Below are 11,829 nucleotides of genomic sequence, written 5' to 3'. Positions count from 1 at the left end.
TGACATGTTCGTACGAACCCTTTGTACGAACAAAAGTAAGAGAAATTTAGGAGAAGAATACGAACATGTTCTTGCATGAGGCCCAATGTCAATTATAAATTAGATTATAAATTAAGTTTTCAAAACATATACAAATTATTATTACAATGTTGATTTATTGCAACAAGACTAATTGATAAATTGCAGACAATAATATATTTAACATTCAAATGAAGTCCACTAAATCTAGACACATTATGATGGTAGCCAAAATGCTAAAGCACATAAAGTGTTGTAATAAAAGGTAAAAAGAGGCACAATAGAAATGCGGGTTTATAGCAACAGATAACATCATTGTAGTTCAAAACAACAACATCAGCTGAACCTCTTCATTTCTTCTATACCTCTTCGTTTACAGTAAACACCATTATGTACTACTGATTTTGCACCGGGAAATGCTATAATAATAATAATAATAATAATGATAATAATCAACATACCTGTCTCAGATGCCTCAGGGACCTAAACTTTGGACAAGGTAACTCATCTAATTTTGAAGCGTCACAAAGGAAGTCGAGGCCCATTTTGTTCTCTGATTGGTGCAGCTGTGACTTAAATCCCTCTGCTCCTTCCCAGCAGCTCATTTCCTCTTCTTCCTCTTTGAGAAACAGAATAACAAATATGGTCCTTTTTACAGTTTAACATGCTTGGTATCAGTATTTTACACTGCATTTTGGTCTAATATTCATGGTTCATTAAACTACAATTAGTCTAAACGGTGTTCATATCTACTCATGTTTCATTGGTTATAATAGCATTGTAATGTAAAATACTAATAAAACTAATTTGTTTGTATAAAAAATACTAACCAAAAAAAAAAAAAAAAAATCAGGTGTAAAAGACCAAAAAGACTAGAGCTGAATGTCAGCTTTAAAAAGCAGAACATAGCTACCCAAGATAGATACCCCAGTTCTAAAGTTATTGCACCAGCTTCCTGTATCTCAGAGAATAGACTTTAAAATATTTCTATTAGTTTATAAATCACTGAAGGCTTAGCACCAAAATACATTGAAGATCTGTTGTTGTATCAACAACAACAGATCACTCAGGTCTTCTGGTTCAGGTCTACTACAACGTAGCCTGGTTAGAACCAGCCCCTTGTCCTTCACTTTGCTTCGTACAGAGGGTCTGGACTCTTGGCTACAGAGAAGTGATTCTTGCTGGAGGCGTGGCCTCTGCTGAAGTTTAAAATGATTGGATCAGTTGGCCATGACATTTGTGTATGCCAGCTCCACTGTGCAGGAGGCTAAGCTAAGAAGCTAACTGGAAATTACGTGCGCTGTAAACAACCCTACTGAGAGGAGAGAAGAGGAGAGAAGCACCAAGCCAAATGAGGCGGCTGTAAATGAGAGCTGCAGGCTTTGTCATACAAATTTAATTTAATTTGATAAGTCAGGACTGGCTTCATTCACTTCCTCCACTGCCATATCTAAACTATAAGCAGACACTGCGCAGAAAGTCGACGTTGTCGTTCAAAACCCTGCCTTCTGATTGGCCCAAACAAAATTCTCCTGAAGAAATCCCTGTCTATGGGAGAAATCCCAGATTCCCAGTGAAGGGAAACTAGAATTTAGCGGAACTGCAGAGGAAGGCAAGGGCCAGGCTAACTCCAACCAAAGAATCAAACCAAATATGGAGAGGCAGCATTCAGTATTTATGCTCTAATAATCTGGAAGAAACTCACAGAAAACTGTAAGAATGACTTTGAATTATTTTAAATCAAGGTTAAAAACACGTTTGTTTAGTGCTGCATTCGACTGTTCTGATTAAAATATGAACCAAAACATTCAGTCTGTGGTCCAACTTTTCTTTCCTTTCCTTTACTATGCCTCCGTATTAAACTTCTTTTTAATGTTTTATCATGTAAAGCACTTAGTTCAATTCAGTTTTCAAGTACTTTATACACCTCTGGTAACAAAGTACAAGTAAAAATACTTTAACAGAAAATGAATTTCACTGATAACTGCTCACAATAATCAGAAAAGTACTTTTATACACACTTGGAAATAAAGTGTTGACTTTAGTTAACCAAGTTATGTCAACTGGTTCCACTAAACCGAGTTGAGTAAACTGCTTTACATTAACTCAACTCTGTTCTGTGGAACCAGTTGATATAACTTGGTTCAGTAAATTCAACACTTCCTCTTTTAGAGTGCATAAAAACTCCTTTCATGATGAGTTCAGTCATATTTAAATTTGTAGCATGTAACGAGGTGTTAAATTAAAAGTTACGAAATAAAAGCATCATTTTTATGTTTGAATGTAACAAAAGTAAAAGTTACATCACCTATTACTTATTACCCAAATATTCATCAGCTGCTGCTTATAAAAAATAAATCATATGTCGAAGTGACTTTCTTAACATCATCAACAAATGAATCAGCTGAGCTCAAGACATGTTTCCAGTCTGTAATGAGCAACAAACCTTGCTTTCATCACTTTGTTCTGTTTATAACATCCACCTCCAGTGAAGTCAGAATTTAATCTGTTCACATATTTTTTTTTAACTTTAACTACAAAAATTGTTCTGTCTTTGGTCATTGAGCCAATCTCAGGATGTCACTGTAATTCTGAGTGAATATTGAAACAATAAGAGACCACTGTGCTTTACAGAAGACTGAACAAAAATGTTGTCATTCAATTCAATTTCGTTTATGTTAAGTTTTGAAGCAACATCACACTAGTAACAATAATTAATATTTACCTAAAAATCAGCATTTCCTGCTTTTGCACGAACATCAGTTGAATAAATGATTTTAGCATTAAAAAGTTCATCCTGGATCCCATCAAGGGAGTTTATAACTCAAGAACAGACAGGTAATAAAAATATTTGTGAGCTTTGCCTCATTATATTTCTCCATTTTGCAAGTAAAAACTTTATTTTTATTAATTATATTTCAACACATCTCAAACATGAGGAAAGTAAAGAATATTTTTGACAGGACCAGCTGTGCTGTTGTTGGAATTCCAGTAATTTAACAAGGGATAAAAACATCTGGCTGAAGTTTTATGCCATAAAACGTGACATAACCTTCTTAACTGTAATGAAACATAATCTTCCCACTCAAGGGAATTTTGGTGATTATCAGGAAACTTCAATAAATCATCCTCAGAATGAGTTCTTCAGAATTTGAAGTCAAATAAACATAATGGCTTCTTTTTTCCCCCCCAAAACTGACAGTTTCAGGGTTGTGTTTTGAAATCTTGAACCACCTGAACCAACTCGAGCACTTTGTTTAAAAACCTGAACAATTTTATTTTTAAACACAACTGTTTTTCAAATGTCAAATAGGTGTTACCGAATCTAGTCAAAATTAAATGGATTGTTTTTTTTTTATTTGGGTGTTTGCCGTGGCAAAAAATGTTCCTCAAAACTACTTATTGTGGAGGTAATTGCCACAAAGAGTTTTATATTCAGATTATGTCAATTAAACAGTATTTATGCACTGCAGGATGCGGTCATGAAATGTTACCAGTGTGCAGATTAGGTAAACGAAACAAATATAGTAAGATGCTGTTTGGTACACAAATGTTTTGAAATACTTAAGAAATAATTACTCATAGGTCTGACGGTCAGTATTTTATTAGACATCACAGTTGATCATTTTATGCAACTCGTGCTTGTACGACTGGGTTTCCTTAATCCTAATTGTATTGTTTTGTAGTTTGTTAACATTTGTTTAAAATTGTATATGTTTATTTAAATCATTTACAAGTAAAATTGTGTTAAAATTCCACAGCTAAAAGGCCTTAGCTGTACCAAGAAATTTCTCTCCAAAGCTTTTAATCACTCTCAAAATAGACTAAACTGTGTAAACACTGTCTGGGAATGGCAGTGTTTTTGAGGGTAATGGTTAAGTGATTTGTAATGTTTTCCTGCTCCGACTAACCCGATGATTCAGACTTTCAGTCACAGGAGAATTTTCCAACTAATCACAGTGAAACCATGGCACATTGACCAAACATACCAGCTGATACCATCCATCAGAAAAACACTAAAAGCTTAGATGGATAAAACAAACATTTGTACTCCTGAACGGCTAATAAAATCATGTTTAATAGCTGGGTTTCAGTCACGTGGTTTCGAAGGCGGAGCGATCTCCGCTGGAGGGCAGGGGGTAAAATGTCTATGGAGGAAACGACTGTGGAGAGTTTATATTGTATGGATTTAGGTCCTATTTCAAGATATATAACAACAATTTGTTCACAAATATGTCAGACATGACTCGTATGATGAAGATGAATGAGTTTTCGACAGAACCTAAAGATTTTCTGAGGCTGTCAGTACCACACACGTCTTACATCACCAAGTGCCAAATAATAACCAGCAAAAGTTTATCTGATGAATAATTCCACACGATTCTGCCCAACCCTATGACAACATATGATAACACTGATTATCATACACAAAGATGAAAAATGTAGAAAGCTCACAGAACGACAACGTAAAAAGAGGATTTTAAACCATCTGCAGTCAGGAGGAGCAGAATGCCGCGGTGTCTGCAGGCAGAGGCCACTACATCAGAGGAATGTTAGCTGTTAACTTGTTTTAGAGGTTATGTTTATAATGATCATTTATTTAGTAGTGAATATTAAGTTACTGGTAGTTTAATGTGGACCTCATCTGGACTTTAGGCTGCCCTAGTTCTGTGTAGTTAGCTGCTGGAAGTTTGTTGATGTTAGCGACTACTGTTAGCATTATCTTAACATATAAAACAATATCAAAACAAACACTCACCCTGGCAAAAAACAAACGATAATCATCGTGGAGCTGTTTGGTACTGAGTTTGTGGATCCACCCGCTGAATAAAAAGTTCTACACCTCCTGTTGTTTACGTGCTTTCATCAGCTGTTCGGTGTAGTTAGCATCCCATTAGCGCTGCACCGTCTGACCCAGCAGACCGGTAACGGGAACACAGAGTCCGCTCGGTGCTCGATCTTCTTCTCTTCCCTCTTATAATCGAAATAGTGAATCAACTACTTCCTCATCAAAGTCCTCACTCTGTCTCCGACTGTTTTTCCTCCATCTCTGCCTTTGAGCTCCTCTCTCAAGCTGCGGCTCGGTCCGATTCGGTCCACCTGTCCGCAGCTGGACTGGAGCTCCACCTTCATCGCCTTTTTTTTTTGCATCAAAAACCCTAAAATAACTGACTAAACTTCACCGTAACTATGAAATATAGTTATACAAATATAATAAATGTAATAAATTTCGGAAATCTCATTGCTGACTTCCAATCGCGCTGTCTCTCCATCGCAGCTGAACTTTATTCAACTTCCGCCTCTTTTTATTTTTATCCTCCTGTAGATTTTTTGCCGCTTGTCTAATATTTTCAGGCTTCAGTCAGAAAGGAGTTTGGGGGGTTTAGGTTTGTTCGGTGGGGTGGGGGTGACACCAGAGGGTGGAATGAGGTGTTTTTCCCCCATGAATCAACCCTATTTTGTATCCTCCTGCTGCAACGTGCTTCAAATATGACAAACATTAATAAAAAGAGCCATAATATTATTTAATTTAATCAGTGTATAATTATTTATTATTAATTCAGTTAGAATGAGTGGAGCACTCGTAAACTACACAAGATATGGGCATTTTGTCAGATAGCAGATCCTCCACTTTTTCACTTCCTGCCCTCCATCCGAACTTCTCGCTCTAGTGGCACTGCATCGTGACGTGATGTGAAACCCTCCTATTAAGGACTACGTGTCTTACCTGTCTGTCTCTCGATAAGCACCAGAGTGTCTTCAGTGGGTGCCCCTTCAAGGAGCTTCTCCGTCAGACGACTGCCACAAGCCTTCAGCAACCTGGAAATGAAGAAGAGGCTCAAATCAGCAACATATCTATTCTATAACAAACAAATGAATGCAATAATGAGAGTCTCTTAACTCACCAGCTGAAGGAGCAGTGCAGACTAGCCCACAGATTGGGATGCTGGGTGAGAGACGTTAATGAACGGGCCGCGTTGCCGCTCCTCTGATGTGGAAACACGGCAGGTGAAAACACGCTGTTCATCCTCAGAGCTCGCTGCGGACAGACTCCCTGTTCGCTGTCAAACACCTGATAAAGAAAGTGTGCAAAATGATCAAACTGACTAATAATAATAATAAAAGGTGGGCACAGTCCATGCTGATCTAATGCCCTACTTTCAGTGCCGTGCTCTGCAGACTTTGTATGGTGAGCTTGAGGTGTCGTAACAGGAAAGGCCAGGAGTTAATGAGGTAGATCCTGTCCATGGCTACCACAACGATACTGTACCAACGCTGGAACCCCCTGGCCAGGCTGTCTTTGATAAAAAAGGTGTGTGAGAACACAAACCCATGTTGTTCATCACCGAAGAAAATAGGTCCTTCGCGCCCAGGACACACCTGAAGCCACAGCAGAAGTAAGGTTTGAGGATACAGTTCTACAAGACAAGAGGATTATTTGGTGGTGTGTCACTGTGTACCTCGCAGCTGAGACTTCGCACACAAGCCTGACGGACCACACTGAAGAGCTGCGACTGTCTGGGATGCTGATGGCTCAAAAAGCGAATGCCTGTTTCGTCATCGATGCTCACAAAACCCGGGTGAGACGCAGGTAGAGATCGGCATCCCTGTGTGGAGCAGAAAGGAGGACAATGAGAACGTTTGAGATACGTGACTCAGATACACTCAGAGCAAGGGGACTTTATGTCTGTGACATGTCCACTCACCTCACACATCTCTCCTCTTTGTGTCGCTGAACTGTTGGCCTTCATGGTCAGACCTTCTCCTTCTCTGTCACCGTCTCTGTCCCCAGGTACCGGGGTACCCACTTGAGATGAAGGGTCTGGGGACGGAGGATGGAGTGCCTCGGTGCAAAACAGTGTCCGAGGTCCATGGAGCTCACAGAAGTGACACAGAGCTACCAGAGCGTTCATCTGAGAAACAACAATAGCTGTCAGACATAAACTCATCAAGCTCAACTAATTTGATTACTAGATTCAAACATTAAGACCAAATGAGCCACTTCAGTTTCTTTCAGTCAGTAACCTTACAGGCTGACACCTGCCATCATAAGACATGGTCACAACTAGCAACAACTAGTGGGTCTTACCTTCAGAAGTTCAACTGACTGGAGGAGCTCAGAGCTTCACTCAGCATTTCATGATGAGGGAAAAAAACGTGAAAAATAACGTCGATGCGAAAAAAGTCCCAACAGTTCTCTACCTGATCGTCCTAAACCATAAGTTCAAGATAAAAAATTAATGTTTTCAGCTGCTTTTCGTCTCTCTCTGTTGTTAGCAAACAGAACTATCACATGATGACGCCGAGTCACGCGCTCGAGCTCAAGTGACGCTCGGCTAGCAGCTGCGCTGTTAGCCTTAAATTTTAACCATTAAAACAAAAACATGTTTGTGTTTTACAATCAAGACGTCGTCTCTGAGCATATTCGTTTTCTTACTGTTGCGTTTTTGAGTTAATAATGGGCTTTACGCAGCTTATTGAAGAATGTTTCGTCATAATGCAACTCAAAACTTCATTACCCACAATTCCGTGCGGGGTTAAAGGGCACTAGAGCGACTCAGTGCGTTGGCTAAAGCGCTACAAACTGGTAAGTGGGACTGTAAACATATATATTTAAAAATAAATGTACTTGGTTTCATTGGTTTAACATTAGCGTTTGTATTTCTTAAAGCTACTAAACTTATAGTGTTTTTAAATTCGTTAATTTGAGACTGGTTTGTAACATTACACGAACTTACATTTCAGGTAAAAACACCCAGTATAGTGACACAGTGACTTTTCAGGTCTGGGAATGGCAGACGGACCAGGAATTTCCTCAGACCCAGTAGTGGATCAGAAAAACAGAGATGATGGGACCCTTCTTGCTCCCACTAACCTGACTGACTTACCGGATCCACAAGTTCCCTCTAAAAATAACAAAGATGAAGACACCCTGAAAGGAGGTAAACTCATTTTATTTGCTGTTCTTTTGTTGTCTGAAGGCATCAAAATTTGTTGAGTAAGCACAACTTACCAACAAAGAGGCACACAAATGAGTAAAATAAACTGATTTATGGGACTTCTCTTCAAAATGTAGACCGGTGGTGCCCAGTCCTGGTTCTTAAAAGCCTACTATCCTGCATGATTTAGATGTTCCTCTGCATTGACATACCTGAAGTAAGTCAGTGATCAACAGGCTTCTGCAAAACTTGAAGAGCAGAGAATCCTCTAAAACAGGGGTGTCAAACTTATTTTCACTGAGGGCCACATGAGCATTATGGTGGCCCTCGAAGGACCACTTGTAATGAGCTTTGACTTTTCATGTTTAACTTTGACTAAACAGTAAAAAGGAAAAAAACTGTATAGGTCCTCTGGACGGGTTCTTCTTTAATGAAACGTTTCGTCTCTCCTCCAAGAGACTTCTTCAGTCTGAGAGTTTCAGGCAAAATTCAGGCTTTTGAGTCCTGCCTCCAKGTGACTGATACTCACATCACATGGCTATCGTTCACACCTAATTAACACCTATTGTTAACAGGGGGTGGAGTGATACTGCCAATGGTAGCGCTGTAGGAGGGGGACAACTGAAAACGGAGGCCTCCACCTCTGTTTAATGGCTTCTTTTACTCCTCTCTCAAACCAACGTTCCTCACTATCAAGAATGAGAACATCCTCATCTCTGAAAGAGTGACCGCTGGCCTGTAAATGAGTGAAAACTGCAGAGTTCTGGCCATTAGATGTAGCTCGTCTGTGTTGGGACATTCTTTTGAACAGTGGCTGCTTTGTTTCCCCGATGTATAACTGGTCGCAGTCCTCCTGGCACTTAACAGCATATACAACATTGCTCTGTTTGTGCCGGGGCACCGGATTTTTGGGGTGAACCAGCCTTTGCCGTAATGTCCCACATTACGGCAAACACCTACCGGGACAAACACATTTACAGGCCAGCGGTCACTCTTTCAGAGATGAGGATGTTCTCATTCTTGATAGAGAGGAACGTTGGTTTGAGAGAGGAGTAAAAGAAGCCATTTTTGTGAAGAAAGACCGTCCATCATTAAACAGAGGTGGAGGCCTCCGTTTTCAGTTGTCCCCCTCCTACAGCGCTGCCATTGGCAGTATCACTCCACCCCCTGTTAACAATAGGCGTTAATTAGGTGTGAACGATAGCCATGTGATGTGAGTATCAGTCACATGGAGGCAGGGCTTAAAAGCCTGAATTTTGCCTGAAACTCTCAGACTGAAGAAGTCTCTTGGAGGAGAGACGAAACGTTTCATTAAAGAAGAACCCGTCCAGAAGACCTATACAATTTTTTTTCTTTTTGATTTTTTACCTGGATTACTGAGATGCATCAGGACATTTTGACTAAACAGTGTTTGACACATGTGCTCTAAAACATCCAGGTTAGGGGCCCTCAGCACCAGGATTGGACACCACTGTTCTAGACCAGGGGTCTAGAATCTGCGGCCCCTGGGCCACATATAGCTCTTTGGTCCCTCTGAAGTGGCTCTTTGAAGCTTTAACCATATCAAACATAAAATTCCATTTTTGAGGGTTTTAAACTCACAACAGAAAATATTAACTTTACCAGGGTTACCTTTAGAGACCTTTAAGACTAGATACTAATAAGAATTAGGAAAAATAAATAGACCTGCAAAGCTCAGTTGTTGTATTATTACACCCCTATCAAGAAGCTCTTCTATGAGAGTGAAACTCCAGCCATTTTCATCACACATTACAGGCCCTTCATATCCGTTACAGCAATGGTTCCTGTTATGGCAATATTTATTTAACAAAGACAGAAATACGTGGTCCAAGAATGAAGGTACTCCGTGAGACGATCAGCTGAGTTTTATTGCAACAACAGGAAACACAGAGAACAACCTGGCCTGTCTCTGTGCCTCTGCTTCTCTCTGTCACTGTCTCTCCACACTACTCACTGTCTCGAGAGGCCTCATATACTATATATATATATATTAACAAACACCATTATGTCATCTTAACATGATTTGATACAAGGTCAATGGAAAACACAAAGATAAACACAAGTGATATCTAAGAATGACTGTTGTTAGCAAATATTGTTCTGACTTTAATCATTCTGTCTGCAGATGAACAGMATGTSAKKAAAACCWAGGTCATTAAAGGATGTCATGAATTACTTGCTTAAACATAAAAGTATTAGTTCCATTACAGTTCCCAAAGTTGGGATTGAGACCCTTCTGCGGGTCATAAAACATCAAGGGAGGGTCCCCAGATTATTTCCAGACATCAATTTATAGTCAAATAAATAGCAAATGGAATATTTTTTTATCATAATCACTTCAAGAAAAGTACAATAATAATGAATAAACATAGTATCATAATTATTAGGCTTGTTTATGTTGTTATTGTGCTCATGTTTAACAGTTATTAAAGTTAGCAAAGATAAACCAGTCATATCTGGGGTCACAAGTTACTGCAACTGAAGTTTGAAAACCACTGCGTTACGCCATCATTACCGTACAAAAATGTGGTGCAACTTCTTAAGATCATCTCAGTGGTGTCCTAATAAAAGTGGTGACAATGAAGAAGGGAATTCTTATTCAGCCTCCTGAGGAAGCATGTCTTCTGCTTAAATTTTTATTCAGGGATTTGATGTTAAGAGTCTTGGTGAAATCCTCTGTGATGTTAGCTCTTTACAATGCACTGCAGATGACCTTCACCACAGTCAAGCTGCAGATAGAGTTTGTAGGTAATCTTTCTGTTTTAACTTGTTGGCATTAAAGAAAAGTTTATTTGTCCCTACATCCGCTCCTTTATATGTTTTTCCACTAAAATCAACTAAAAATGTGTCTCAGCAAGTTTTAGAAAAATCCTTTAAAATTTGTGTTGTTGTGTCTACGTCTAAAGAGCCACATCTTTATGTCACAATAAATATAAGTTTGATCTTCTCTCAGGTGTATTGTTTGTTTCTCCAGAGAGTCACAGTGCTTTTAGTTACTTTAATACAAAGACACAGGTAGATAAGGAGAAAATATTTCACGTCTTTAAGCTATTTTTTTATTTGAATGAAAAAAAGCTATTTTTGAATTTTCTTAATGAGGCACTCTCAGCTTTTTAACTGACCGTTTGCCTTTATAATCTTTGTTTTTAGCCCTCAACAGGACAAATTCTGTCTTCTGGCCCAGTAAAGATGAACTGGTTTTTCTGTTTGAATCTGGTGTTTTTGTGGTCGAAACTGGAAAAACAGGTGCTGAGTAAATACTGACTTCACTTAAACCACACTGATGGAAACCCCCCTAACTGTTCCACCTCTGCACTCTGAGAAGTTTTGTTGTTTCTTTCCTTCACAATTAAACAGAGGACACATTAAGAGTGTTTGTGTTCAGCTTTATTTTTATTTTACAGTTGATTTACGTTTCAGCCAGCAAAAGGAGGAGTGACAACTTTCAGCAACACTTTAAAAAAAAAGTATCTAAAGTGTATAGAAACCACTGATTTGGATAAGATATAGGCCTGATTTGGAGTAATTTCACTTTAGGATTTAATTTAGTCTGTTTCTAATTTTACAGAATGTTGAGCAGTTGCTTTTACAACCATAAGCTTTATCTAAATAACCATAAATAAAGTTATGTTTTGGTAAGGCTGCCTCACATTTGTTTCTACAAATTTAAAAAAACGTTTTCCTACCATTTGTTTGGTTGTTTGTTTGTGATCGCATCAGAGGTCGGATTTATAAAACTGGCGTACGCACAATTTGAGCCCAGAAACTTGCGTACGCCACTTTTTACGCTAAGGTTGTGATTTATAAAATCCAAACTTGACGTGAAAATGTGCGGTGCCTCACGCCAGCT

At 38.9% G+C, this 11,829-nt stretch overlaps 1 protein-coding gene across 1 annotated transcript in view; it reads right to left on the bottom strand.

The window, feature by feature from the left end:
* Nucleotides 1–7,201, bottom strand: part of flcn (folliculin) — a 12,251-nt gene extending 5,050 nt beyond the window's left edge. Inside the window, exons 1-7 of the mRNA XM_014012689.1 lie at nucleotides 7,109–7,201; nucleotides 6,726–6,932; nucleotides 6,480–6,626; nucleotides 6,178–6,399; nucleotides 5,925–6,091; nucleotides 5,747–5,838; nucleotides 480–637 (exon numbers count right to left, since the gene is read on the bottom strand). Of these exons, the coding sequence (XP_013868143.1) occupies nucleotides 480–637; nucleotides 5,747–5,838; nucleotides 5,925–6,091; nucleotides 6,178–6,399; nucleotides 6,480–6,626; nucleotides 6,726–6,932 (993 nt within the window). The 5' untranslated portion in view covers nucleotides 7,109–7,201. The remainder of the gene's footprint in view (nucleotides 1–479; nucleotides 638–5,746; nucleotides 5,839–5,924; nucleotides 6,092–6,177; nucleotides 6,400–6,479; nucleotides 6,627–6,725; nucleotides 6,933–7,108) is intronic.
* Between the last annotated feature and the right edge of the window lie 4,628 nt (nucleotides 7,202–11,829).

The sequence above is a fragment of the Austrofundulus limnaeus genome, unplaced genomic scaffold, assembly GCF_001266775.1.
Source record: "Austrofundulus limnaeus strain Quisiro unplaced genomic scaffold, Austrofundulus_limnaeus-1.0 Scaffold93, whole genome shotgun sequence".
NCBI lineage: Eukaryota > Metazoa > Chordata > Actinopteri > Cyprinodontiformes > Rivulidae > Austrofundulus > Austrofundulus limnaeus.
Note: the sequence above shows the minus strand (reverse complement) of the source record. Positions and strands in the feature narration are given on the sequence as shown.